Below are 22,822 nucleotides of genomic sequence, written 5' to 3' on the forward strand. Positions count from 1 at the left end.
GACCACAATGGAAAGTCCACCTCGGGTCCTTCTCTCCCAACATTTCAAGTTCCAACCTAGCTCTCCCCACCCTGCCCTCCCAATACAATTTCAGCCGGTTCCTAATCGACTCCAGTCTCCTCAGTCGCTCTTCTCGGCCTCCGAGTAGGGAGAGAAGAGAAAAGCAGGCGCTTTTCCTGTGGGCGCACCCCGCTCCCGCAGATCCCGAGTCGAACTCGGGAAAGTTGGGGCAGCAGCCTCCCTTCCCGGGCTCGGCGGCTTCTTCCAGGAGGGGCGCAGATGGAGTGTAGAAAGCGAGCTCGCAGGAAAAGTCCTGCGGAGGAAACATCCCTGGCTGCCCCTGGGCGCAGAGAGGCACAGGTGCGTTTTCTCCGACGTCCGAGAGCCGCGCCCGCTGCGCCGGGCCCACGATCGCGCCCCCTGCGCGGGCTCCCGCTCGCCCTTTGCGCCCCAGTCCCCCCCGCCCTCCCCCTCATCCAGGGAGGCGGGGGGAGGCGCGGGGCCACAGGTAATCATTGCCAGCGGGGCCCGCGGGGGGAAGCGGGGGTGGGCGGCGCGGCGGGGCGCGGGCATAAAGGGGCGCGGCGCGGCGCCCGTGCGCCCGGCTCCCGCGCAGCATGCCCGCCCGCGCCCCGCCGCGCCGCCTGCGGGCGCTGCCGCCGCCGCCGCCGCCGCTGTGGCTGCTGCTGCTGGCCCTGGGCGGCCGGCCCCTGCGCGCCGAGCCCGGCGACGGCGCGCAGACCTGGGCCCGCTTCGCGCGCCCTCCGACCCCCGAGGCCGCGGGGCTACTCCACGACACCTTCCCCGACGGCTTCCTCTGGGCCGTGGGCAGCGCCGCCTACCAGACGGAGGGCGGCTGGCAGCAGCACGGCAAGGGCGCCTCCATCTGGGACACGTTCACCCACCGCCCCCCGGCGCCTCCAGGCGACCCCTCGGCGGCCGGCTGGCCGTCGGGCGCCCCGTCGCCGCCCCCGCCCGCCACCGGGGACGTGGCCAGCGACGGCTACAACAATGTCTTCCGAGACACGGAGGGGCTGCGCGAGCTCGGGGTCACCCATTACCGCTTCTCCATCTCGTGGGCGCGGGTGCTCCCCAATGGCAGCGCCAGCGCCCCCAACCGGGAGGGGCTGCGCTACTACCGGCGTCTGCTGGAGCGGCTGCGGGAGCTGGGCGTGCAGCCCGTGGTCACCTTGTACCACTGGGACCTGCCCCAGCTCCTGCAGGATGCCTACGGCGGCTGGGCCAACCGCGCCCTGGCCGACCACTTCAGGGATTACGCCGAGCTCTGCTTCCGCCACTTCGGCGGCCAGGTCAAGTACTGGATCACCATCGACAACCCCTACGTGGTGGCCTGGCACGGCTACGCCACCGGGCGCCTGGCTCCCGGCGTCCGGGGCAGCCCGCGACTTGGTTACCTGGTGGCGCACAACCTCCTCCTGGTGAGTGCGAGGGGGCCAGGCGGAGGGCCACGAGGGGAGAGGGCCCCTGGAGACGCCCGGGGCAAGAGGGGTGTCTGACTGGGGGATGCCAGTCAGAGGAGGCTCCTATGTAGCACACCTGTGCAGTTTCCTGGGGTCCACGCCCAGGGGGGGCGGGGGGCGCTGAGCTTCTTGGGCTTCCCAGGAAATCGTGGAGTCGGGAATGGGAGGGAAACCCCGCAGTGGGCGTGCCAGGGGACTGCCTTTTTTGAGGCCATCGTCAAAAAGAAATGGGGATTCATTTCTCCCATGAGAAATGGGAGCGCCTTTCTCTTGAGGGTAGAGGATTCCTAGAGGTGAAATAGGACTAGGAGCGGCCGCCAGAGCACGAGGAAAGAAGTTTGCTCGGAAGCCACACAGACAGCATTGCTCTCTGCTAGAGTCTGTGGAGATGTCACGAGTTCAGTTTTAATCCAATAAGATCTGTCTTGCTTGTGGCACAAGTTCACACGGCAGCAAACTCGAAGATGTTAAAATCCCATCTCCTGCAGAGCAGAGTTTCAACTGTCTTTGGAAGTTCTTTCAGTGGCAGGATTGAGAACTACATCCGCCGACCTTAATCAGCAGGAGTGTGAAGACCCCTTGTACGGTCTTAAACAAAGCTACCTAAGATACAGAAACTACTAAAGGGCGGGATAGCGATGCTGTCTCCAATTGGAAGGATTCCCCAAGGATGAGATTATTAGCCTGACAAAATTGATTTTAACACCTTTGTGCAAAAGGCTTAATACATTTTGACAGAGGAGGAATTAATGTGCCATGATGAAGTTGTCTCCCAAAGAATTCTTTCCCCCTTTTCTCCTTTACTTAGTGTTCAAGATTAGGTTCATCAATTTGAGGGTTCCTTTATAACGTCAGTTGTACACTTTGTACAGTTTTGTATCATGAGAGAATATTTTATATGTATATGTGCAAACCTTTTAATAAATGGGTTTAAATGTATAACATTTGGCACAGTATTTTGGTGACTTATGCATCTACTGGAAGACCTATTTTTTAATTTAGAATTAAACCACATGTTTTGAACAAAATCAAGATGAGGACTCGCTTCTACACACTTTTAATCGAAGCCATAGGTAATTGAGGCAGAACAGTTCCTGGGTCACTGAGTTGACTTACCACTCAGAGCTGCTGATTGTGTTGTAATAAGGGCTAATTAGATTGTGTGTCAGCTCCAAAAAAACCTGCTTGCTACCACAGGTCATGAAAGAATGTTGAGTTTGTTTGACCAAAACTTGTGATTTTAGTGATTCCATATTGACACATATACATATATATATATTTCAGTAAGATACTTTAGAGCAGTGGTAATAAATTTGTTCAGTCTGTCAGTTCTTTTAAGGAATCAGAAGACCCAAACAGCACCTGTTCATGATTGGTGATAGAAAACTATGGAAAAAGCTGGTCCCTCTTTTGAAGAAAACATAAGCAAATTTCAGCTCATACCAGAAACAAGAGATTTGTGGACCAACTAAAGGACCAAATAAACTATTCCTGCAAAATTACTATTGTAGATTTAAATCACATGAGTTCTGTTTTTAGAATGCCTGTAATAAACTCTGTATGAATATAAAACTCATCAATTGTTATTATAACCACTTACCCATTCATTTCATACATAAGAAACTGGGACTGCAGGAGCTTTCTGGTACTCTGGTATATTAAACAGTCAACATGCTTTTGACTCTTATGCCCACTTTTTGCCTTTCGATTAACTTCTCAGTTATATTTTTGTCTCCTTACACAAAAACTTGCCAAACACTAACCATCCTTCCCAGTGGACTTTGTGTTCATAAGAAATTAGTAACAAGTAGACAGTTGCTTTTGCTGATGCTGCAAACATAATTACAGTTGCTGTAAAAAATTAATTTTGCTTTCACATATCTTTGGTTTGGAATGTAGTCATTCTTGTATCTCATAAAGAAGTAAGTTGTTATGATCAAATATAATATCTTTAATTATGTCCTATGAGATATTTTCATTCTGATGTTAATATTCTTTCTTGGTGTTTGTGTTACAGGGAGGGGAGTATGGAAGTTTTGATCTTATTTGAAAAGATAAATCATATTCCCAGATTTTGGTAATGGAACATTTTGGTGATATTAATAGAACTTTTCAGCCAGGTTTTAGGTATTCCTGGTAGGGGCTACTGAGCTCTTAGCACATTTATTTACATTTGGGGATCTGATGCTGGTGAAGAATCAATCTGGCCAGCACCTCTCCCCTCCCCCATTCTGTGTTTCCACTAATTTACAAGTAGACTAAGGAGATGCCTTAGGGAGACTGGAAATTTGACATTCCCCCCCACCCCATTCCCCCCCCACCCCCAGCACCAGATACTTAAGAATCATTGTCTGATGGCCTGGAGGACAGAGGCAGGCCAGACAAACTGCAGGATGAATGAGGGGATGGGGAAGCTTTGCTCAGAATGGAGGTCTTCCTGTTTTTTGTGGGGTTTAGGTCCTGAGGTCCCCTTGATAAAAATAGCCTCTGTGTGTGTATGTATGAAAGACAGAGACAGAACCTGACAGAGCCAGAACGGACAGAAAGATTTCCCTGCAGAGCCCATGGACTCCAGACTGCTTTGCTCATCCAAATATAACCTGGAAAGAAGATGTAACTTCTTCTCTCTAGCTTGAAGAGGGACTGCTGTGCCTTTGCAGCTCTAGAAAGATGGGTCTTAATGGCCCCTGAAGAACTAGTGTTAAGGCTGGTAGTTGGAATCCAGCTCCAACGGTGCCTGGGAGTTTTTGTTCTGCCCATGGGATTCTGGGGAGGACACCAGGACCAAGTTGGAGATACACATGGGACTCCCAGGGAGTCTTGCAAATGTCTGTTCAGGGAACCTGTGACAAAAAGACAACTTTTGGGGGGGCAGGGGGGATATTTATTTATTTATTTGGCTGCATTGGGTCTTAGTCGCGGCACGTGGACTCTTAGCTGTGGCTTGTGGGATCTAGGTCCCAGAGGTTGAACCCGGGCCCCCTGCACTGGAAGCACAGAGTCTTAGCCTCTGGACCACAAGGAAGTCCCAAAAGACAACTTCTTTCACTTAAGGAGGTGGGGCTGGGAGACATTACTTTGCGCATTACGTATAGTACATATGGTACTGAGACCAGTGCTCCTGTCAGCTGATCTGTCTACAGCATCTGTCCAGCCGCTCTCCTCTTTCTTGACACACTTTCTTAGCTTGGCTTCCAGAACCTCACTGTCTCTCCCTTCTCCTCTCAGCTCACTGGCATCTTCTTCCCAGTTCCCTTTGCTTATTCTTCCCTATCATGGCTCTAAATGTTGGAGTGCTGGGGCCTCCCTCCTGGGGCCTATGCTCTAGATTCACTACAAATGAGTTCTTTTAAGACTCTATATCCTGATGACTCCAAATTTTGAGTCTCCAGCCAGAACTTCTGCCCTGAGCTCTACACTCAGATAGAGTGTAGAGCTTATCCTCTTTGATGTCAAATAGACATGTCACATTTAACATCCAAAAGCAAATTCTTGTCTTCCCCATCTTCATCATGGTAGCTTTGCTCTTTCAGTTGGTTGGACACCAAAGCTTAACTTCTTCCTTTCTCTTAAATCTTATGTTCAATCCATCAACCAATCCTATAGCTCTGCTGCTGCTGCTGCTGCTAAGTTGCTTCAGTCGTGTCCGACTCTGTGCGACCCCATAGATGGCAGCCCACCAGGCTCCCCCAGCCCTGGGATTCTCCAGGCAAGAACACTGGAGTGGGTTGCCATTTCCTTCTCCAATGCATGAAAGTGAAAAGTGAAAGTGAAGTCGCTCAGTCATGTCTGACTCTTTGTGACCCCATGGACTGCAGCCTACCAGGCTCCTCTGTCCATGGGATTTTCCAGGCAAGAGTACTGGAGGGGGGTGCCATTGCCTATAGCTCTACTTACCTTCAAAATGTATTGAGAATCCAGCCACTTCTCTCTTTATCTAAAACTCCAAGCCCCCATCACATTCTGCCTGGATCACTGGAACAGCCTAATGACTGATGTCCTTGCCTCTGCCCTTGCTCCTTGCAGTTTGCCGTGGCGGATATTCCCAAGGATATCATTATGAATGAACAGGATAAAGGCCCCTGTTTATTAAAATCACATTTTTTCTTGAAGAACTAGCTCACATGCTCCCTTTGGCCCTACACTCAAATGCCATCTGTTCCTTCTGTGGAACCCACAGTGCTTCACTCTGATGCCCGCTACCACACTTTTTCTTTCATTTAATCATTTGCTTCACTAGCTGGGTAATTCCTTAAGTGAGGAAAACGCGTTCACTTCATCTATCCTAAAATGCCATCTTGCCCTTGGTAAGTGCTAAGTAAGTGACTTCTCGCTATTTAACAGCCTGACTTTGCCCTTATAAACTCATGTTCCTAAGATCTGTTCTCTTCATCAATTTTCTAGCCACTTTCTTATGGGACAGGGAGTATTAAATCCTAATCAGAGAGTAAGATCAGTAACTATAACGGTGCAGAATCTGACATTTTCAGTAAAAATTTAAGGTTCATCATCACATGTATGACTCCATTGTAAAAGTTCCCAAACAACTGAAAACTGCCTATAATCTCTATGAAACATTATGACAAAGTTTTCAGAATGGGAGATGGGGGAATTCTCCTGGCTGGTTTTAGGAGCATGTATTGGAAGTGGCTTTCTTATCTGGTTGAGCTGTCCTTCCCCAAGTAATAGTGGAGGCAATTTATCTATTAGATACATGTTTGAATTATAAGACTATGTACTTTTGTGAAGCACTTTACTAATTTTCCTCTCATTAAAATTTTTTGGTACATTGCTGGAATAATCAACTGAGTTGAATGTTAATGTATTTTATAGACTACTGAATTCAATAGTGTATTTAGTCAGAAATGGTTAAAATGTCTCCTGAAGAGCTTGACTCACTCTTCTTTGAATATCTGATTGAACACAATGTTTTTTTGAAGGTCACAGTCAAGTCCAAGAAAAAATTTAAGAATAGGAAGAAAACTAATAAAATAATTTCAAAATCAAAGTAGTGTTTACCAATGTAAATTCTTTTGAGCTGAAGAGGGACTACTAAGCATTCAAATAATGCCAATGTGCATTTCTCAAGTGCAAAATGACTGAGTGCACACCGTGTTACCTGAACGTAGTAGTTAGTCATGAAGTTTGCACACAGAAGTCTTCTGAGTTATCTTATTTTTTCAAACAGTACGATGTTCCAAGCCAGAATTTTAAAATTAATTTGTACAAAAAAATGTTTCTTTGTAATTATTTCAGCAGCATTTGACTAGATTTTCAAGTCAGTTTTGAAATCACCTACTTTACATAAAACATATTACCCAATACCTTTTCTGGATATTTAAAAGGAATGTTATCTTTTTAAGGCATAAAGGAAATTTTAGGTCTAGGAAGAGAATTAAAAACAAAATTGGGAGGACGAGAAATAAAGAGAGGGTAAGTACAAATGCATATGGTTTCTGAATCCTTCAAGATCCACATCTCAGGAAACTACAAAGTGATATTTGTAATCTCAGTTGCTCAGTTGTGTCCAGCTCTTTGTGACACCACGGACTGCAGTACTCTAGGCTTCCCTGTCCATCACCAACCCCTGGAGCTTGCTCAAACTCATGTCCATCAAGTCAGTGATCTATATTTAAACAGATAAGCATAATTTAAACATATAATTATGCTTTATTTATATAATTATGTATTTATGTGCTTAAAAATAATTTAAGCATATAAACAGATAAGCATAATATATTTAAATAGACAAGCTTAATCTACCTTTTATATGCTTAAAGTATCACTATAGCTCTTCTAACACAGATGTAAAATAATCTTTACTTATTTCAATATGTCCTTTTTTTTTTTTTTTTGTAAATTGAATATCTGCAATCTGCTTTCTCACCCAGTATCTGGGAAGGAGTTTTAAAAAGCGAGGAAGAACAAGGGAAACAATTTCTACCCAGACAGGAATGTGACCTTTGTGCATTTCCAAGGCAGATAATATCTCCATTTTCATCCAGTGGATGGGGGATAGGGAAGGAGGAGTATGTGACCTTGTGGGAGCTTCACCTGAAGGCCACACCATCTCTTGCACTCACCTCCCATTGACAGAATTCAGTCACATGGTGCAGGGAGCGGAGGTGTACTGCAGCTGCGGAGCTGTGTGCTCAGCAAATCAATTGGGAACAGGTCATGGAGGACAAGCAGTGATCTCCCCCACACTGTCCACCTCTCAGATACATTGTGAGAATTAAAATTAGGTATGTCAACATGTTCTGAAAAATGTAAAGAGCTCTACAAAGGTGAGGTATGAATCTTTACAGTCAATAAAAGCAAAAGAACTTGAGAAGTGATCCTCTTGAGCTGTTTAGATGAAAGGAATTAGACAAATGCGTTAGAAATTGTTGCCTCACTTAACTTCATTCGTAACCCTCAGCATTCAGTGGGACAGTCATTGCAGTTATTTCAGCAGCATTTGACTAAATTTCAAATCAGGTTTGAAATGAGCTGTTTTACATAAAACCTATTACCAAGTACCTTTTCTTGATGTTTAAAGGAAATTTACTAAAATTTATGACTGATATAATTTGGTATATTGACTTAAGATAAATGTTTAGTCAACTTGCATGGCGCCAGTCTGAATAGATTTTTTTTTATTAATAACATTATCGTTTGCAGTATGGATGTCTGTCAGAACATCAGCCACGAACCAGTATCATTTATAGTTTGATAAAATAGTCAAGATAAACTGAAACCAGTTTTAGACACTAAGCCTTCCCTGGTGGCTCAGATGGTAAAGAATCTGGCTGCAATGCAGAGACCCGGGTTCGATCCCTGGGTTGGGAAGATCCCCTGGAGGAGGCAATGGTAACGTGCTTCAGTATTCTTGCCTGGAGAATCCCATGCACAGAGGAGCCTGGCGGGCTACTGTCCATGGGGTCGTAAAGAGTCAGACACAACTGAGTGGCTAATGCTTTAAATATAATGGTTGAACAGATATTATTTCCATGTCTGTAAATGCAGTATTATTTGATAATTAGAATAAAAAGGCAACAGAGGAATCTTAGGTCAGATTTCTTCTCTGGACCAACTCCTTGCAGTTGTCCTGGGATCCTCTGGCTTCTGCTCAACTATTTCTAGCAAAAGCAACCCAGGTTCTCTCAAGTAGCCCACTTGATTTTATCTTTCATATTGATTAGAAACCTGCCTCTATGGAGGACTCACCCCTGGTTGTCTCTGCCTTCTTTGTGTCAAAAAATAAAACAAATTGCTTTTTGTGGAGACAGCTTTTCAAATATCTGAAAAGGCCACTATGTTCTTCCTAAGTATTTTCTCCTTTATTCACATTCCGGGTCAGGCCTCCAAGAATTAGAGGGAGCTGCCATTTAGTTAGGGCTCCTTCTTGGGGAGATGCAGTGGGGCAGACAGGAAGGTGGTTGAATTCTGAGAAAGCAAATGTGACCTTTGAGAGGTCTCTTTATCTTCTGACCCTTGAGGAGAAGGTGGGGAGGGAGAAGGAAGAGTTGACCTTTCTATTAATATCTCCCCAGGGTGTGTGTCTTTGAGGAACAGTGCAGAACAGAGTTGGCTGTCTGTGGGACCTGCCCATGGCCATCGTCCTTACCAAGGGGCTGCGGATGGTGGCGATGACTGAGGACACCCGGAGTTGGAAGGGTATTCTGGGTTCTGTGTCCTGGGGGCCAGTTGTGCAGCCACACCAGGTGAAGCAATGCCCAGTTCATGCCACAGGATCAGTGGCTGGAGGGGCAAAGAGAAGGACGTGGAGGCTTCTCTTAAGATTCGATGTGCAAACCAAGTTTCAGCTGCCCCCAGGATTCAGCGCATATTTCTTGTTCTGGACACTGGATCCTGCCCCTGCTGTCCAAGACTGCATTGACGGCTTTGGCTGTCACCTTCCTGCGGACTCAGATTGGTTTGAGGTCAGCTAAAACCTCCCAGGCTTTAAAATTTTTCCCTGTGCAAATTGCTCTTAAACCAGATTTTCCCTGTCACCTCCTTTTGTTGTTTATTTTTGGACATTTAATCTTACTAAATTTCATCCTGAATATGTAAAGGTGAGAGGAGGATTATGACAGATGGTGAATACTTCTTAAAATTTGAACATGACCTAAATAATATTAGGGTGAGCAGTTAAAGGAGTAGCAGTGGCAGGCATAGTGGAATAGTGTTTGGCCCTTAAAAAGTTTATGTATGGTGATTAAAAAGTTGCGCATGGTATGTTATTAAGAGAAAAATGCCATTTGCTGTATTATGCTTCTTACATATCTTAGCTGTGTGAGTGAGTGTGAATGAGTAGAGAGCATTCTCCAGTTGCCGCCCTTTCCCCCAGCTTTTTCCTGACATGCCAAGCCTAGATTTGCTATCCCTGCTTTCTGCTCCATAAAATTCTGTCCTGCCCATCTTATAATATTTCACACATTTTTATTGAAATAATTTGTTTCGTGGTCTTCCCCCTGCAAAGATCTCAGCTTTGTGATGCCAGGAGTCATGTTTATATTGCTTACCATTTGTGGGTGTTTCTAGATAGTAGTGTTACAGGTAATTTTTTTTTTCCTTCTGATTGTCTGGATTTTTTCTAATTGTTCTATAAGCAAAATGTGATACTTTTCTGGTGGAGAAGTCATAAGTAGTGTTTCCGGGAAAAGATGGCAGATTGAATTTACCCATCAAATTTTTCTCTCTTGAAACCCCAGTACACTTCAGTAACTCTTAGTTGCTCAGTTGTGTCCAACTCTTTGTGACCCCATGGACTATAGCCCGCCAGGCTCCTCTGTCCATGGAATTCTCCAGGCAAGAATACTGAAGTGGGTAGCCATTCCCTTCTGCAGGGGATCTTCCTGACACAAGGATAGAACCTGGGTCTCCTGCTTTGTAGGCAGATTCCCTTTAATAAGGTGACCATTAGCAGAGAAACAGTTAAAACAAAGAAAGGGGAATGGGCAAGAGGAGGGAAGGAGAGAATGAGGGGAGGGAGACGGAGGAAGACACAGAGTGGAGAGAACCGTGGAAACAAAACTTTAAAAGCTCAGAAGCAGATGGTGGAGTATTCCTGACTCAGTGGATCCGAGCAAGCTGACTACTAGATCAGCTGTGGGAGAAGCCAAGAACCAATCCCACGATTGCAGAATCTCAGAGAATAGCAAGACCAGGTGCTCTGGAAAGGGTGCTGAAGGGCATGGCTGCTAAAATGAGAACTGGTTGAAAGCTGTGTAAGAAACAACTCGATTTCCGGATCTCTTCCCCATCATACCCACTGTTGGGCCTATGTCACTTCTCCACTCAAGGAGAAAACTCAAAGTGAATTTTCTGGAGTGTATAAAATGGAAAGCATCTGGACTGAGGGACCTCAGGCATATTTGAGGGCATGAGCACCACGCTGAAAAGAGGGACTAAGTGAGCATATGAGCCTGGAAGTGGAGACCCGCACCCCTTTCCCAGCCTCTCTTTTTATTCCACCCCCAGCCCTTCTTGCTCAACAGGCTCTTGGAACGTTGGCCATGTGACTTCTGCTCTCCAGGTAGGGACTGGAAGCATCTTCTGGGAATCTGATGAGCTCATGTGGAAAGACCTAAGACGCTGGTCCTAAAGGTTCCACAACAAAATGGCAGAGACAGATCACTCCACAGTGAAGCTTGAAGTCAACACACCCCACCCACATGCTCAGATCTTCCAGTCGGGGTTTTTGTTTCTCATTCTTAAACATGAGTAGATGATTAGGAATCAGCAGGATCTGAGGAAAGTGTCTAATGTGAAAGACTGAGACCCACCTAAATAGAGAGGAAAAAAAACAACTTTGAGGGGAGAAAACTTGGAGGAAACTGAGAATATATGGGGAGAAAAAAAGCTAAAAGGCAAAAAAAAAGAAGTCAAAAGATAAAAATTCTAGTTGTAAAAATAAGGAAGTCATAGGATGTAATGTACAGCTTTGTGATTATAGTTAGTACTGTGTTGTGTATTTGAGAATGCTAATTATGACCAACCTAGATAGTATATTCAAAAGCAGAGACATTACTTTGCCGACTAAGGTCCGTCTAGTCACGGCTATGGTTTTTCCTGTGGTCATGTATGGATGTGAGAGTTGGACTGTGAAGAAGGCTGAGTGGCAAAGAATTGATGCTTTTGAACTGTGGTGTTGGAGAAGACTCTTGAGAGTCCCTTGGACTGCAAGGAGATCCAACCAGTCCATTCTGAAGGAGATCAGCCCTGGGATTTCTTTGGAAGGACTGATGCTAAAGCTGAAACTCCAGTACTTTGGCCCCCTCATGCAAAGAGTTGACTCATTGGGAAAGACTCTGATGCTGGGAGGGTTTGGGGGCAGGAGAAGGGGATGACAGAGGATGAGATGGCTGGATGGCATCACTGACTCGATGGACGTGAGTCTGAGTGAACTCTGGGAGATGGTGATGGACAGGGAGGCCTGGTGTGCTGTGATTCATGGGGTCGCAAAGAGTCAGACACGACTGAGTGACTGAGCTGAACTGAACTGAAGGGAGGTTGATTTTAAAAGTTCTTGTAAGAAAAAAACTGTAACTGTGTTTGGTGACAAATGTTGACTAGACTTATGGTGATGGTCATTTCCTAATATAGGCAATCTATGTTGTGTAACTGAAGCTAATATAACATATATGAATTATATCTCAATAAAGAAAAATAAATTTTAAGAAACCTCAGTAAACTCTTAAAGAGTTAAGAGAATATGTTGCATCTAGGAAATAGGAATAGGATAATACAATAAAATAGGTGGGGGAAAAGAACACATGGAAATTAAATGTTATAGCAGAATTGAAAAATTTAATAGATTGGAAAATACAGGTGATAAAATCTCCGTAAGAATAGAGCAAGAAGGCAAATAGATGGACAAGCGTAGAATAAAAGTAAGAAAATTAGTGTACCATCCAGAGGCCCATCACTGAAATAACAGGAGTTCCGGAAAGAGAGGGGTGCAATAGTGTTGTGTTTGGGGACCACACTGAACTATGCTTCTCAGGTCTGTATACTTGCATCCCACATAGTCTATGGGCTAGAGCATGTGACTTGTTTTGTTCAATGGGACAGTAACAAGTGTGATGCAAGCAAAAACTTGATAACTACTTTCACATTGGAACTTTTCTTTCTGGATCACTCCCTCTTGAAAGTGCCAGAGATAAGGGCCTTTCCGTAGGCTACCAATCAGACCGTCTGGCTCTCATATCTCTCTGTAAGGACCCAATACAATATAGCAGGAACCAGTTCATTCTTCTCTTTCCATCGGGATTGGAATGCCTGAATCATTGCATCTGTAGCAGCATTCCTCCCAACTAAGACATTCCCCCAGGTTACTGCTGGTGAAATACTTGGCAATTAGGGCACCATCTTGGGACAGAGGTCTATCTGCCCCCTTGAATACAGCTCAGAATGGCATTCGCTTTGCCTTCTGGGAAATCAAGCCTCAGTTGGGTTTAGTTGGCCTTCTGAGAAGCAGATATCAAGACAGCATTAGATGTGCAGGACATTTATTGATGGGCAACAACAGCAGAGTGAAAAGGGGGAGGAGCCAGAGAAGGCAGATGAGCCTTTAGGACATGATGTCTGTCTGACGCATGAGCGTGGGAAGGAGGGGGCGTGCGATGAGAAGCGTCTCAGATGGCAGTATAGATCTAAGAACGATCCAACCAGGCCAATGAGGAGTTCTGAGCCATCATTCCCGTTGGAGGAGTCCATGGCTTGCAGGAACAGGTCTGCTTAGTACCCCTGGCTTGTTTCAGTCATAAGGGAGTAGCCATTGAGAAGCATGGCCTCAGGGCCAGTGCAGTGGAGGGTGACGGGGTAGCAACCGGTGCAATCCGTCCATTATGCTTCTCACCGCAGGGGAACTGAGTGATACATTTTCACCGCTACCAAAAAACCAGCGAGTTATGCCATTCAGAAGAAAGGAATGAAAATTATTTCCAACCAGAATGTAGTTACCTCTACTCTCAGTCATTCATGAGGATAGAATAATGAGATTTCAAGACATCCAAAGTCTCAGAAAATACATCTCGAACGCCTTACAGAGAAGTTATTGGAGGAAGAACTCCAAGTAGCATGATATAGATCAGATAGAAGAAGACCTAGAATGTTCAGAACAGTAGATATAACTCGGGAGCATGATGATGAATTGAAAATGTGCTGTGCACCAGACCTAAGAGCAACTAGCCTGGAAGAGGGGAAGATTCCAGAAGTGTGTCTCCAAGAAAAATACTGGAGGCCAATGTGACCTTGCAGAAGTTTGTGCTATTAAAGTGTGAGAAGAATTAGCCATAGGTGCAAAGAAAACCAAGGAAGTGAAAAAGCAATGCAATGATTAACTTCAAGGAAAACAAAAATAAGAATGGAAACTTTGTCTTAATTACCACATTAGAATGCCCAGCTGTGAGTCATAGTCCTGTTGGCAGAGTAATGTCAGTACTGAATATTATTCAACCAGATCCTGCTGTATAACGAAACTGCCTGTGTGAGAGAGCTAAATCCTCATCTACCCTATCAGGAAGTCAACGGATCCTGTCTAAAGTAGGGAAGTGTGGAAATGTGCTGTGTGCTCGGTTGTGTCCAACTTTTTGCAACCCCATGGACTGTAGCCCGCCAGGCTCCTCTGTCCATGGAATTCTCCAGGCAAGAACACTGGAGTGGGCTGCCATTCCCTCCTCCAGAGCATCTTCCTGACTCAGGGATTGAAGCCATGTCTCTTGCATCTCTTGCATTGGCAGGGGGGTTCTTTACCACTGAGCCCCTTGGAAATGTGCAGATATCAAAAGAAAATGTCATAAAAGTCATAGATGGCTACCTCTGGGGAGGTAACTGGGGACAGTGGGGGTGGGGAGTAGGGCAGGAGACTGTGATTATTATTTTAAGCTGCCTAAAAATTAAAAAAAGAAATAATTTTTACCATCACTTAATTTTGTTGTTATAGCACATATTTGCAGCATTTCAGCCTGGAGAATTATTTTTGAATCAAGCTTTGAGGTATTTCCCAATTTTCAGATTAATGCTGTCTGAGTTTTCATCCTTTCAATAAAATAATAAAAATGTTGAAAAGAAACAGGGCCATGAGTAAACCCTATAGGGTATTGTTAGTCACCTTCTCCCAAGTGGACTATCTCCCACTAATCATGTTTCAAACATCTATCAGTGTTTGAAACCTAACAACAAATCAGTAAATTTTTGTTTAATCAATAAACACTTAAAATATGGTCCTTCAAGCATTAGTCATATATCTACAGTAGTATCCTTGTATATGTCTGACTTTTCTTCTTCTTGACTCCAAGAATATTCCAAGAAGATCTGACAGTTGTCAAAACTATTACATTGAGAGTCTATTGCGTTTTCAGACAAGCTATAAAACTGTAAAAAAAAATTAATTGGGTGCTGGTTTGGCATTTATTTTATGAATCCACGCTGCTTCCTCATTTTCCTCTCTTCCTGTACTGATGTACATTTATTAAGCTGTTATGTGATTTTGCTCATGGGTCTGTTGTTTCTGAAATGCATATCTTATTCCCTGTTAACAATTAAGAACATTTTCAATCTTCAGGCACCTTATGTTTGGTGATCCCTCAAAGTTTCATCATTTCGTAGTTATAACTGCAAATCCTTTTGGTAGGTCCTTTTTGGAGATGATGAATTCGGAATGGCATCTAGTCTCCTGGAGTGCTTTCCTCGTGCTGAGGAATCCAAGTCTAGAGTGTGGTCTGAGGATAGATACGATAGAAGGGCAAGAGGCAACAGAGTCAGACATGCTGGTGACACTAGTTAAAAGGACTCTCCAGGATAGATAAAGACAATCTAAGAAAGATCTGGAAGATTAGAGCAGGCCTAGTGGTCTTCAGGAGACACAACAAAGGCATTGGATTAAGGAAGTTAGATAATTGCAATGATCAGTCAACCTCCCAACGCAGTGCTGACGTTCAAATCAACTTTATTATGTTGAGGGTAATAAACTGATTTTTAGAAATAGATGTCTTTTGTACAAATAAGCTCAACCACTCGAATATCATTGAGTGTTTGTGCCTGTTGTACAAGTCATGTACTGTATACGCAGTTTGTGATCCTAGATTTTATTTCACATAGATACAGTTCTGCTGAGCAAGCTCAGAGTAACATGGGGGTTGATATCTTGATGAATTCATGCCTGGCTGGGTGACCTGCTGAGAAGTGTGATGCCTAACAGGGCAAAGAGGTTGTTTCACTTGAGTGAAGTGGGCTGATGTGGGGGAAGTTGTGGCCCTTGGGGTGCGTGTACCCCAAGTAAATTTCTGTCAGGAGGGATAAGGGATGGCTCTTCCAGATTTTCTGATTGTAAAAGAAGCTAGAAACTTAGAATTTTGAGTGAAATGTCTTGATTTTTAAAGGTCATCTCAAAAAAATAAAAGCAAGCATGACATGGGTTTCCCAGGTGACACAGGGGTAAAGAATGTGCCTGTCAGTGCAGGAGATGCAAGTGACTCGGCTTCACTCTCTGGGTCAGGAAGATATTCTGGAGCAGGAAATGGCCACCCACTCTAGTATGCTTGCCCGGAAAATCCCACGGACAGAGGAACCTGGCGGGCTACAGTCCATGGGGTCGAGCAACTGAGCACACACACAAGTCCCCAGTGAAGTGACTGATCCTGGTAAATCAATATAGGGTATAGCTTGTTCCCTATAAGGTCTTCCCATGCCTATAATTTTGACCAGTTTTAAAGCATTTTTCTCTTAAATATGAATGGAGGGCAAATCATCAAAAGATATTTAAGGAAAGTGCTCAACATGAAACAGTGAGAATAAAATAAATAGACAGAAAAACAAACCAGGAAAAAACACATTATGCAGGAAATTGAATACACACAAACTGAAAAAGGAAGAATCAGAGAATATTAAAGCATTCTTGAACATCAACAAGGTGATTGTTGATATAAAATGCTTAGTAAAAAGACTGAAAGATAGAGGAAAAGAAATGCCTCCACAGTAGTACAAAACGACCAAGAACTGGAGACATTAAAGAAAAGGGAAAAGATTTAAAATATGAAACACACACGTCCAACGTCAAACTAATAGGAGTTCCAGGAAGAAAATAAGGCAATGGAGAGCAGGAAATTAAGAACTAATATAAGAAAATCCTTCAGAACGGAAGAACACAAGCCTTTAGCTTTAAAGATCCTTCTGAATTCCTAGCACAATGGATGCACAGTTTTATATAGGGGTTTAGAAAGCTTGACTTCTGTGTAATCTTTCCCAAGAAGCTAAGGCATGTATCAACAAAATTACAGAGTAAATGGGGAGAAATAGGATCTAGAAAACTATCATCAGTAAGAAATAAAGAAAAATCCTAGGATGAGAGCAATTCTAGACAGCATCTAGTCCAGGTGGAACCAAAAGGATACAAGAGGAAAAAGAACTCTAAGTGAAAAAGCAGAATCAGTAGAATAGAGAGTATGGTAGTGAATATGATGGAGACTCACAAAAACATTAAAACACATAGGAAATACTACACAAATTTAATAATGAGGTGATTATTTATTCAAGGGAAAACAAGAAGCTGTACAAGAGAAATGGAAATGCTATAGACTCCTATTTGGCTCTGCAGTGAACAATATTTATATGAGATCCTGGGTATGGTTATTGATTAATGATTTGAATAAGAGCAAACATTTGGGAGAATTAGGGAAGAAAACTGAGAGGTGTGAAAGTTGGCTTTTCATTATTATGATGAATTATTAAATGTTGGGAAGAAGCATATTGTTTAGAAATATGGTAGTCATTACTAAAAGAAACAGCAAAAAGTTAAATGTAGTTGTCTGCAGGGAGCAGAAGTGGGAGTTTGAGATGGGGTAGGAAAGATGTTTACTGTTTTTCATAAGCCTCTGATTTTTAAACTACATGAATGGATTTCTTTAATTAAAATAATTTTGAAAAAACCTGTACCACCGAATAATGCTTTATAGTTTCTGAAATGCTTTTGTGTATTTTTGGGGGGGGGTGCAGGTAGGTAAATGAGTTGAGAGGCTCAGAGTTTAGGGATCTAAACTACCAAGGGATTGAACTGGAATCAGAACCCAGGTTTTCTGAACTCCTGTTTCCAGCGCTCACTGCCTTACTCCAAGACTGAGTTCCCTCCTCGTCCTCACATTCAATGCTCAGAAATGGAGGAGTCACCAATGCCTTCATTTATTTGTTTGTTTATTTTTTGGCTTGCTAGGCATCATGTGGGATCTTAAATCCCCGACCGGGGATTGAACCTGTGCCCCCTTTAGTGGAAACGTGAAGTCTTAACCATGGGACCACCAGGGAAGTTCCGAGTCATCAATGCCTTTAACCTTCATTAACATCTGGAGACTCATCACTGCTAATTAAAACAAAACAAAGCAAAACAACACTACTAACCCATAGACAACTGTTCTCCTTACTGTTCTGTGTAATATGCCCAAACTTATTGGCTTTAAGAAAACATTTAATTCTGTGGGTCAGAATTGGGGAAAGGCGCATCTGGGCAGTTTTTCAGCGGGCTGTAAGTCATTTAGGGTTTGACCAGGCTGGGCGTCCAAAACGACCAGACGCCGCAAAGCCTCACCAACACGGTGGTCTCAGGTTAGTTTAGACTCACTGTGCGGCAGCTGGCTTCCCCCAGCAAGCATCCCAAGAGGACTAGGAGGATGTGGTGCTGACTTTTGATTAGCCTCGATGTCATGCAGTGTCAGCTTCTGGCAGAGAAGTCACAGCATCCCCCTCCCCCTACTACCCCCCACCCCCGTGAGGAGTGGCAAGGTCACAATGTTGAGAGCCTTGGGGAATGTGCTATCTTCAGAAAAATTTTCGCGAAGCATCTCAGGCTTTCTAGTTCACTGTGATCTGCTGGGAATGCCTTTTTTCCATCTCCCCAGGACCTACACATCTTTCAATATATGGTTTAGAAACTTCCTCCTCCACGGAGACTTCTATGATGTCCCTCAACAAGAAGCACTTTTTCTTTTCTCCGAATCCCTGTTGTATTTTTAATTTTTTTGATGCAGACCATTTTTAAAGTCTCCATTGAATTTGTTACAATATTGTTTCTGTTTTATGTTTTGTTTTTATTGGCCATGGGGCACATGGAATCTTAGCTCCCTAACCAGGAACTGAACCCACACCTCCTGCACTGACCCACCAGGGAAGTCCTTCCCTAATATATATATATATTTAAATCCTTCTTATAACACTTTCATTCTGGTGTCATCATCATCACATTGTACACCTGTGCTGCGATCTCTGCATATTCCCTGCATAATAACTTCCTGTTGTGTAAATATTTGCTTAGTGAGATAATGATTCCATGATAATTCAAATAATAGTCATGAAAAAGTGCATTTCAATTCAGAGCTCTTTTTTTTTTTTTTCTTCACCATTCTCATTTCTGAAAACCAAGCAGTCTCTCAGGAGGAGTTACAGCAGGAACCGTATGTGGCTGTTTCCTGGTGTTTATTGCTACTCTGTGAGAAATAAAGAAGACGGGGGAATGAAAACCATGTCATTTACAATTTGATTAAAAAGGTTTTCTTTTCTTTTTTTCTTTTCCTTTCATGTTTAAGCCCAGTGGTTTTGAATTTTCCCTTTCGTCATAGAGGAAGACAGATCAAGCAGTTAGGATTCCAGTTCCCTGTGCTGAAAGCACCCTCACTTCACAGCTGTTTAACATATCTGGCCTCAACTCAGTCCCCTGTCCCCTCACCCACTGCTTTCCAGCTGCAGGAAGGACTTGCTCTTGTGCTTCGGGGCCCTTTTATCTGGTTTTTCTCTCTGCCTGGAATGTTCTTCCTCCCCACCCCACCTCCAGATCCATAGCTCCCTCACCTCCTGTAAGCCTGTGCTCAGAAGCCACTTTCTCAAATGAGGCACATCCTGAACACCCCATTTAAAATGCTTCTCCCCGCACCCCAGACTTAACGGGACCCCTTCCTGGCTCAAGAAGCACTTCCTGGGAACCTGGAGGAGAGAGGAGTTCATCAACTTCGTATGCATGAATACGAATTTCTCGGGTTTGGTTTTTAGCTTCAGAATAGAAGACCGTAGAAGAGCAATTTAAAAAACAAAACAAAAACAAACGCACGACCTCTGGCATCATAGTGGCTATTAAAAAGGCAGCCTGCGAGTCCTTATGCAGCCCCCAGACAGAAGCTCATTCCTTGCATTTAGCAGTTGAGCAACACTGCAGGGGCAAGAGGCTTATGTGTGTTAATTAACACCCTTGATGAACACTGGTAAATGAATCTGACCAAAGCCCAAGCGGACCCGCTTTTTTGTGTGTGATAAAGAATAATCTTTGGGGATTATTTATGATCACAAAGGGAAACTGTAAGGAACATTTTTCCTAGACTTGGAAATGGGGCAGAAGGATTACTGGTGTCCTTCTGAGCCCCTGCCCAGGTTAATCCCGTTCTCTGATTCTCTGCGGGTAAAGAAGAGAGGGCAGCTTTGTTAGGTTTGCTGGTTACTGTGCATCAGGGTATTTTAAGTTCTATAAGGGTAGATGTTTATGGAAAGCATTCTTGCCTAATAGGCAATCCATATATAGATTTTGTCTTATTGAGATGGAAAATGAAAAGATTAAAATGACGGCATAGTCAATGAAAGGAAAAGAGACTCTTGTGTCACCAAAAACAGCTGCATCTCCTCTCCTTGGCACCAGGCCTCCCTTGTTTTCATACCATTTATCACCTATTAAAAAAAAAATTGTTTACTTGTTTTTGGCTGTCCTGGGTCTTCATGGCTGCACTCAGGCTTTCTCTAGTTGCTGCAAGCAGGTGATCCTCTTGTGGTACGCTAGCCTCTCGTTGCGATGGCCTCTTTGGTTGTGGGCACCAGCTCTAGAGCGTGGGCTCAGTAGTTGTGGCGCACAGGCCCAGCTGCTCTGTGGCATTGGGATCTTCCTGGGCCAGGGATCGAACCCGCATCCCTTAATAGGCAGGTGGACCCCACAACCACCGAACCATCAGGGAACTCCCCACTTGCCACCCTTTAATATTCTTTTTAGTTCACGTTTGTTATGTTTGTTGTTTGCTGTCCTTCCTCCTCCTGAGATGGAGGCTCCATGAGGGCAGATGTTTTTCTCTGACTTGTTCACTGTTGGATCCCTAAGAACTGGGCCAAGCCTATAGTTGTTGTTTAGTCACGAAGTCGTATCTGACTCTTTTGCCCAGTGTCCAACTCATGGACTGTAGCCTGCTAGGCTCCTCTGTCCTTGGGATTTCCCAGGCAAGAATACTGGAGTGGGTTGCCAAATAGGTGATGCTTAATAAATACCTGCAGAAGGAAAATATTCCCTAATGTAGATCAGTGACTTTCAAACTCTTTTGACCTTGACCCCCAACAGTAAGAAAGGCATTTCACATGTTGATACATACACAACAGAGAAGTTTCACAAAGCAATACTTAGCCTTATGACATGTGGTGCGCTTCCTTTTCTTTTTTAAAAAAATATTTGTTTATTTTGGCTGTGATGCACGTGGAATTTTCGATCTTTGTTGAGGCCTGTGGGATCTTCCATTGCAGCATCTAGGATCTTTAATAGCAGCATTCGAACTCTTAGTTGTGGCACTTGGGATCTGGGGATCAAACCCAGGTCCCCTGCACGGGGAGTGCAGAGTCTTAGCCACTGGACCACCAGGGAAGTCCCCTCATGTTTTCAAATCAGTTCTATTTTATTTCCATTTTGAAAATTGTTGTGGATACACAGAACTTGATTTCACAACTGGAATCTGTGGTATGAAGAACTTTGACTTAAAACCATGTAGAAACTGCTGCCATGTAAGGCAGATGAGAAAAAGAGGGGAAAGGGGGCAGGCAGATTACTTTCATTATTGGCCAAATATTTCCTATTTCTGTAATCTTATCCTGTGTCACAGCATAGAAGTCCTCATGACACATCCATGTGTCACTTTTTCTTTAGGTGAGAAGTGTTCTCTCCTGCAATAAAAATGAGTTATTTCCAAAGCAAAGAGCCAGAAATGAGCCTGGGAGCTGAGAAATGATCTTAGAGTCTCAAGAGAGTCAGTTGGTTGGCATCTGCTGTTGGTAAGTCAAAGCAGGAGAATTAGAGGAGCAGACAGAGGTAAACATTTAGAAAGTAAAGGTGACTGTTATGGAAAAAACCCCACTTTTCACAACTTTGTTGAAATCAGAGAGTAGCTGTTTCATGAGGGTATTATAGGATTACTTCGGTGATTATAGTGATAGATGTTTATTGAAAAGAGCCTGGTTGACTGATGGAACTTCTGATGCTTTTGCTGATCTTGTGAATATATCCTTTATCTGAGTCCTTGATCTTCTTGTCGCTTTTTCTCATCTAGCCTAATGTCTCTCATACCTGTTCCTTTCTCAGCTCTCAGTTTGTTGCTGTTAGAAAAACAGATGCAAACGTCAGGAACTGGAACTCCTCTGTGTCTCTGATAATGCTGTGATTAATGGACCAGACAGATTCTGGTCATAAGCCAGATATTTTGTTAACAACCTAGCATCAGTGATTTAGAAGGATTTTGATAGCAGCGTGATTTAGTATTAAATAGAATGATTTAACTGATGTTGACTGGTTCTGTACAGATAAATTAATGAGGCAAGAAACCTAACCTCTGATTTATTGACATATTTTCCCAGAGTGAGTTATGAAATAATTTTTAACTTCATTTGAAGCAAAACAAATGAATAAGGCCTTTTCTATAACCTACTTTGGAAAAATCCAGACAAAATGATCGTAAGTAACAAAACTCCAAAACTACATTATGGTTTTAAAAAATCTACCTTGATCTCTATCTTGTCTAGATATAAAAGCATGCCTTTGAGTGAGTTCTTATAGAATCTCGTTTGGTTACATGTATATTAAGGACTTCTATATTTGCAAATGACTAAGCCCAACTTTAAGAAGAGGTGGCAAGAATACACAGAAGAACTGTACAAAAAAGATCTTCACGACCAAGATAATCATGATGGTGTGATCACTCAGCTAGAGCCAGACATCCTGGAATGTGAAGTCAAGTGGGCCTTAGAAAGCATCACTACGAACAAGGCTAGTGGAGGTGATGGAATTCCAGTGGAGCTATTTCAAATCCTGAAAGATGATGCTGTGAAAGTGCTGCACTCAATATGCCAGCAAATTTGGAAAACTCAGCAGTGGCCACAGGACTGGAAAAGGTCAGTTTTCATTCCAATCCCAAAGAAAGGCAATGCCAAAGAATGCTCAAACTACCACACAATTGCACTCATCTCACATGCTAGTAAAGTAATGCTCAAAATTCTCCAAGCCAGGCCTCAGCAATACATGAACCGTGAACTTCCTGATGTTCAAGCTGGTTTTAGAAAAGGCAGAGGAACCA

The 22,822-nt window shown here is 43.7% G+C and overlaps 1 protein-coding gene across 1 annotated transcript in view; it reads left to right on the top strand.

Annotated features, from left to right (window-relative positions):
- KL (klotho) overlaps window positions 618–22,822 on the top strand; it is a 39,723-nt gene continuing 17,518 nt past the window's right edge. Inside the window, exon 1 of the mRNA XM_018056638.1 lies at window positions 618–1,439. Within this exon, the coding sequence (XP_017912127.1) occupies window positions 618–1,439 (822 nt within the window). The remainder of the gene's footprint in view (window positions 1,440–22,822) is intronic.

This window comes from Capra hircus, chromosome 12, assembly GCF_001704415.2.
Source record: "Capra hircus breed San Clemente chromosome 12, ASM170441v1, whole genome shotgun sequence".
NCBI lineage: Eukaryota > Metazoa > Chordata > Mammalia > Artiodactyla > Bovidae > Capra > Capra hircus.